Source organism: Coturnix japonica, chromosome 2 (assembly GCF_054131305.1).
Source record: "Coturnix japonica strain WE chromosome 2, WE-NBRP24, whole genome shotgun sequence".
NCBI classification, from domain to species: domain Eukaryota; kingdom Metazoa; phylum Chordata; class Aves; order Galliformes; family Phasianidae; genus Coturnix; species Coturnix japonica.
The window spans coordinates 72595080-72602562 of NC_140664.1; the positions used below are offsets into that span (position 1 = coordinate 72595080).

The following is a 7483-nucleotide window of genomic DNA, read 5'->3' on the forward strand; positions in this document are numbered from 1 at the left end:
ATGTACACAGAGGCAAATAATTGAGTGCTAAGAAAATAAACATCAGATAGTATTCAAATAGTGGTCTAACCAGCTCATTCTGTTTGTAAATATAGAAATGTGTTGCAGTGGCTAAATTTATCCTAATGTAAGGAAACGTCAACAAAAAGGCTAGTATTTTGTGACTTCTATAGGCAACATTAAGACATCCTGTGTGAATTATTTTGGGGCAGCTTCTGATAACATGGTACAGATTAGAGTTGCCATTTCTGGAAAAATTAGGTCAGAATTATGTAGATAAGATGGAAGGAATTTCAGTGGCATTGTATTATTTTCCTGACTTCAAGCCTGACTCACGCGTCGAAGCTTTGTTTTATTGTATACCTTGCTTTGGTATGCAGTCAAAACAACTTTTCTTTGGAGAAAATGAAAATAAACAGATGGAGCAAGTAAGAAACGCACACAGCATTGAATGAAAATCAGTACAGCAAGCATACATTAGGGAGAAATAGCCTTTTCCAGTGAAAGTTTTTGCAATTTCAGCAACAATCGTGATGAAACCAGGAAAAATGAGAGGAGAGAGACACAGCTTGGTAACAGCTTAGGAACTGGGCCATTCCTTGATCTTACTCTGAGCTGTGACTTCAGGTGTATTTTGGGACCATTAGTGTAGGGCCACTGTGGAAAACCATCTTCTCTGTATGTTCCCACTTATCCTTCTCAGATCTCATCTCTTATTAGAGAAACCTCTCACTTACTTGCAAGTAGATCATAGCCACGAAGGGTTTACTTCGTGAGAGAAAAATTGAGATGAGCTCTAGATAAAAGAATGAAAGCCCTAATTCTGCAGCCTTGCCTCCACAATCAGAGCAATGTTTCCATTGGCTTCAGGTAGAATATTTTTTCACTCAGATCATCTATTATAAATAAGAATGTACTTTTACTCTACCACATGCTCAGTGCCAGAAATACCATGCCTGTCTTCTTTTCTTCACTAGGGGTTTTAAAGCTCTTTCTGCCATGGGACTCACTTGGAGAAGAAGCAAACCTCTGGGAGGGACCGTGGTATTTGTACATGAGCCAGCCTTCAGATAAAGAGCCCGATGCTCCCTTTTGCTTATTCTCTAAGACAGACTGTTTAGTTCTGTTTTTTTAACCAGCTTGTTAACGCAAACCACAGCAAGCTGCAGTTAATGCAGAGCCAGGCTGCCGATACTGCCACCTCTTGGCTTTTATTATCACATAAGAAGTAGCAGAATAGCATGAAGGAAACAGAGCAAGGGTTGCACTTAGACTTTGGATGTTGGGACATGGAGCAAGCTGTGAGCAAATGAACACCAACAAAGAAATCTAGAACATTATTAGTATTTTCTAAACAGCAAATGTAGCCAGGTTTTGTCACATGCCTTGTATTTTATCTGCTCCCGCTACAGAATCAGAGATCATTAAATCCACTGACTTGCTTTAGGCATCTTTCCAGCTATAACTACATTAGCCCAAATCACCTGGAGATGCGCAACGTTCTAGTACTTCCCTAGGTTGGGACCAGGACCCACTGAGGTCTCCATCTTTCGCTTTGGTACCATGGGTTGAGACTTCAAAGATAGCATATTAATAAATAATATAATCCCACTGGGGCCAACACAGACCACAAAGCATCCACTGTGTGCATTCTTCTCCTCCAGTTCATTAACATCCAACCCTTATGGGCAATATTTTAATGGTACAGTATATCCAACACTGGATGAAAAATGGCATCAGTGACATAAAAGAGCAGTCTAAACTCATATGGCCAACTCAAATTCATCAGGAAGTTTTTACGTGGAAGAGTTTAGCAAGAGCAAGTGCTGCCTGTTAGCTCACATATGGCACAGGCCTGGCAGAAACTGCCCATGCTGGGATTTTGCTACTCTAACAGAAAGGCGATCATGAGCACAGAGCTCACCCAGGACAGCTTCATACATAGGGCAGCCTGCCACTACCACTATGGAGACCCAGCGCACAGAAAAAGCAGGGCACACTGAAAACAAGCCAGTACAGTAATTAAAAATATTTATTTCTGAAGACATTTACCTTGATAGGCATAAAGCATTTCCCAATTTCATACAGAAATACATAAAACACGCATAGACCAATATGGCCTGCTTCAATGTGTATTCAACATGGTAAATATAATGAAGAACTTGTGAATATAAATACAAAAAAAAAAAAAAAAGAAAAAAAAAAAGAAAAAAAGCACATAAAATTCAACCAAACCTGTCAGCAAATTCAACAACGTGAACAAATTACAAATTCACTGCTATAAACATTCACCCAATATTAGCCTTTCGACATAATTTAAAACAACCCTTTGTCTCTACATGTTTCTACCAAACAAGGTACTGAATGAATCTCACAACAATATCCGGTACAGCTCCACTCCAGTGCTGTTTAGGTGGCGTGTAAGACACAACAATCTCTATTATTAGGACTTGTTAGCCAGATATCCTTGTTATGGGAAACCTAGCAGCGCCTTCCAACATTTATTTTCTGTTGAATGGTCCTTTGGTATCCAAAGGCAAAAGACTTTGGCTATGTGAACAAGCACAGCATCTAACCCACATTCAGATAACTCTGGTTGTACAAGTAAACTAGACTTCTGAAAAAAAAAAAGGCAAAGGGTTGCAGCTGATTAGTTAAGGCAATAACAAGGTATAAAAATACTCTAGCAGGAGTGCAACAAACAGTATGCGAGGTAGACATGTATAGATGCAGTAAGTCCTGGTAAGAGTAGCACTGTGGCTTTCATTTTTGTATTTTAATCAAGAAGTAAGAGTTTTTACTTTGATGTTTTTCCACTCAGATCTTGCTTTCTGTCCTTCCTAAGTACATTAATAAGGTCTTCCTTGCAAAATGCTTTTTATGTAGACCCTGAAAGCCGCCCAGTTGATGGGTAACATTCCAGTAGCAATATTCAAATGTTTCTCCAGCAAGATGACTTTTAAGGTGTATTACTGCGGATTTCCCTTCTCCCCATTCATCTGAAATCCAATAGGATGAAATCCTTTGCTTTTATAGCTCCAAATATGGGACTTCTTCAGTGTTTCGTCCTGCTGCACAAACAGTTGGACAGATAGGCCCTTTGCCATTGTGGAATGTTAAAAGTCAAAGAATTTTGGTGATGCTTTGACAGCAAACATAATGAAGAAAGACAGGGTGATCCTCCCACTAGGACGTTTTCAGGCTTTTCCAGATGCTTTGCCTTTTGCTTGCCCTGTTATGTTTCAGCTTCCATCCTTTCTGGAGCTCAGCCTTCAGCTTTGCAATACTGAAGGAAGCTTTGATACTGTTACCAATAGCCTCCAGCCTGAAAAAATAAGAAATATATTCCTATTGTTACAGTAATGAAGATGCATCTTCAGTGCACACACATTCAGCAGTCTGACTAAATAAACCTCAGTCTCAGTTTTTGCCGCAGGATCCTCAGAAACCAATGACTGTTATGAATCTGTCATGATGATACTAACTTGAACCAACTTAAATTATATGTCATTCAGAATTGCAATTCAAACGTTAAAAGAAGTTAATATGTTCATCTAAATTTAAGTGCCCAAGATGCCCTTAAATAGCACATATCCAACCAGGAGGTCTTTAGTGTTACTCTTTGTTCTATTTCTTTTACCTAGAAGTGACCCAGTCCCAAAGAATGAATGCATTTAAGACATAAGCCCCATCTTCAGCAATGATTTAAGACCTCTAGGGCCCAAGTATCACTCAAAATCATCAGGCTGCCTGCCAGCATAAACCCAGTCTTCCTTTCACAAACAGCATTGGAGAGCCTATATTTATATGGAAGAGCTTTTGCACACACTGTGCTTTCATACAGGCTTAAGGCTGAAGATTGAACACTGAAGGTGACATAGCTGTACCAATACTCAGCTCCAAAACTGACTTCCAACCTCTGTGGACTTCATAGAAGTACCAGAGCCAATGCATATGTGCATCTCTAAACTGCACTCTGTAGTGATACTGCCACCTACCACCACTCAATTTTTTAATGCATGGATCTCAAAGGACAGTCCTGAAATATACTCTTAGTTTCAGATATTAAATTGGGTTCAAATACTCATTTATCTCTCATCTTCCCTTTCCGCAGCCTTTTTGCTGTCATTTCTATTACTAGAATCCTGTACTCATGGTGCATACATTTAATCAGACAACACAAATGACACAGCAGGCAGAAACTTGCCTCCTGCATTCTAGAAAGCCAGCCACACCAGCCAGAACAACAGATATAATGAATTATAGAATGGTTTGAGTTGGAAGGGACCCTTAGAGGTCATCCAGTCCAACTCTCCACAAGAGGGACACCTACAGAGGCCTCAGAGACCTGTCCATTTTGACCTTGAATGTCTCCACGGACGGGGCATCCATTATCTCTCTGGACAACCTGTTCCCAAGTCTCACCACTCTTAGTGTGAAAATCTTTTCTCTCATACCCAACCTAAATCTCCCATCTTTTAGTTTGAAACCATTCCCCCTTGTCCTATCACCATTTCTCCTTGTCCTACTGAACATCCTGATAGACCTTCTAAACCCAGTAGAATGGAGGAAAGTATCTAAGAAAAGGCAACCAGACTCCATTTCCTAATAGAATAGTCAGGACATATTTTTAAGCAATTGAGATAACATCTGAACATACTACAATATCAAGTTCTATTATTTCTTCCATAATTTAATTATGTTATAGTTGTCTTAAATATGAGTTTGCTCCCTCTAAGCAGATGGGTAACACCAAGCAGAGCCTGGTACTCTTATCTTTAAAGCAAAGAATCCAATGCACAAACAAAGCCCTGAAAAGACTCTCACTGATCCCCCAGAAAACTCTCCATCTGCAATCAACAGCTAAGCCTGTGTTGACCCAAATGGGGGAGAACTATGCACCCTACAGTGCTACCCTGGGGAACAACAGCAGGATGAGAAAAAACTCACCTCTTCATTTTCCTGCTGTCAACAAACTGTTGGTTCACGCATTTAGGTCCAATGCAACCACCAGCTTTGTTGTGGCGATGTGAGGTTTTCTCTGCTGTGGACTGAGCCCTGTTAAAAGGGAAAAGGCGCTGCTGTTAGAACAAAAAACAAGTCTGCGGTCCACAAGGTGAGGTGTCTCACCAACCGATCCTCAAGGCATGCAATAAGCAACCTTTCTGGGCCAAACCATAGAGTGCATCATAGCACCGTGAGCGCCAAGGTAGGAGGCAAGGCTCTGGGGAGATTATTCACTCAGCAAGTGCCAAAATGAGTAAGTCTACCACAGTCCAGCCCTATTCACACACGCTGCCTTTTAAAGAGTCGTAACAATAGACGCACCAGAGATCTTTTCCCGTCTGGCAGAAGTTCAGACATTTCTTGTCTCTTTGGCTGGCACATCGGCATCTGTTGCTGGCTCCAACAAGCATCTCAGGCATTATGTCCTTCAGAGATCTTCTGGACCGAGAAGGGCCTCCAAGACCATAGGGAACAGTCTTCCTATGATCAAAGAAACAACATGAAAGTCAATTCAATAATTCTGTGTGTTTGGAACAGCAGGGTATATTGGGCAATCTTATCAATGGGATTGATTGCATGAGTAAAGGTTGTGGAATTGGGATATGCCTTGTTGGTCATAATTCCCATGCAAATACTTCTGATGATCCTGCAACATAGTAATTAGAGTGGCTACTAGCACAGCTAACAACCTTCTAATTGTGATTTCATAAGGCTGCCATCCCTCCCTGTGTGATAGAAAGCAATAAAGCCTCATCTCTTTGAACTTTGGTAACTGCCAATGCTGAAAGAAGCAATAAAAACACAGATCCTCTCCACTCATTGTGGTAGTGCAGATCACCAAAGCCAGCACTGCAGAGGGTCTGGCTCCTCAGTTTTTGTTTGGTGGGGAGGGGGGGGAGATCACAGAACGGCCTGGGTTGAAAAGGTCCACAGAGATAATCTAGTTTCAGCTCCCCTGCTACTGCAATGTACAAGGTCACCAATCATTAGACCAGGCTGCCCAGAGCCACATCCAGCCTGGAGATGACAGAAGACAACACAGTTCCTAACGCTGTGAGCGCACTGCTCTGCAGCAAAGTGCTGCAGGAGATAGTGAGGGGCCACCTCGTGTACAAGCAAGTTTTCAGCCAGAGAAAATGCTCACGCAAAGGCAGGCAGAACCACTCCGTAGGCTGCGAGGAGCATCCTGCACCTTCTAGAGAGCAGCACCCAGAGCTCTGGGGAGCACAGGTGCATTGGGGAGGATTGCTTTGCTTAGCCTGTGTTCTCAGATCCCCTCTTTGTTCTCCTAGCGAACCGGCTCACTGCTGAACTCAGCAGGAAAGCAGCAGGTGGGATGCAGAACCAGGAGAGCCCGTGGCACAGAAGTATCGCTTTCCCCTTTCTGTCGCGTTCCCAAACCCCCATCCCAACACCATCGCCACCCCTCTCTGCCCCATCCCAGCGGGGCACTCACTCGGGGGTGTTGATCCAGATGATGTCCAGGTGGCAGAAGTACACGCACTCCTCGTCCAGCAGCGACGAACAGGAGCATCGCCGGGCGCGACGGTGCGAAGCGGCTGCGGGGGGCGGCGGGGATGCTGCGCTCATTTCGGCTCCGGGAGCTGCGGAGGGAGCGGTAGTGGCTCAGCACCCGGCTCGGTCCCACCGCCCGGCCCCGGTCCCCCGTGCGAGGTTAGGGCACCTACCTGCCGGCAGCAGCGCCGGGCACAGCGCGACGAGCAGCGGGAGGAGCAGGCGGCTGCAATCCATAGCGGACGACGGGAGCGGGTGGAGAGACGGGTTTAAGAGAGAGACGAGGAGAGGGAGAGGAGGAGGGACGAGGCTTCTCCCGTGGCCGGCTGGGCGCTGGCTCCCGCTGGCGGCGGGGCGCGGGGGCAGGCGGCGGCTCGGGGCGGCACGGCGCGTCTGGCTGGCGCGGCGGTCCCCGACGCCCTTTTATAGCGAACCCCCATGGAGCGGGTAAACAGCCCCGGCGCTATTTTATCCCGAGACAATGTTGTGCCGCTATTAGTCACCGCGCGGCAACGTGCGGCCCGAGATAAGGCCGGCCCGGGGAGGAAATCGCTTGCTAACTTCAGAGCGCCGGCCGCGGGCGGCGGGGGGGGGGACTGAGGGGGGAACCGGGACGGGACAGGGGCTGCAGAGGGCGCACGGCTGCCCTGCATCTCACATCTCACACCTGAGCACAAGAGCCGCCCCGCCCCAACGTGTGCTGTAGCCGCGGGGATGTCCCTCGGATCCAGCTGTGGCACAGCTGTGATATCGCGCTGTCTGGGGTCTGTGCGCCTAACAGCGGGGATGTGGGTCAGGAGGGGGCGAAGCTTTGGTGCACGCCGCCGGGATGCGGCTTTTTCAACACCTTCACACCCGCTGCCTCCTCGTCGGTGCAATGTCACGGTGAACGCACACGCCGAGCACCGTGAGGGCTCCAAACCTGGGCTCCAAACCCAGGCTCTGAGGAGCTGCTCGAGCT

At 45.8% G+C, this 7483-nt stretch overlaps 1 protein-coding gene across 1 annotated transcript; it reads right to left on the reverse strand.

The window, feature by feature from the left end:
* Positions 1-2014: 2014 nt before the first annotated feature.
* Positions 2015-7023, reverse strand: EDN1 (endothelin 1). The gene is made up of 5 exons (XM_015854730.3): positions 6696-7023; positions 6464-6611; positions 5329-5487; positions 4951-5058; positions 2015-3325 (listed from the first exon to the last, which is right to left on the reverse strand). The coding sequence occupies exons 1-5, from the start codon at positions 6757-6759 to the stop codon at positions 3187-3189; spliced, it is 618 nt and encodes a 205-aa protein (XP_015710216.2). The 5' UTR covers positions 6760-7023; the 3' UTR covers positions 2015-3186.
* Positions 7024-7483: the final 460 nt, after the last annotated feature.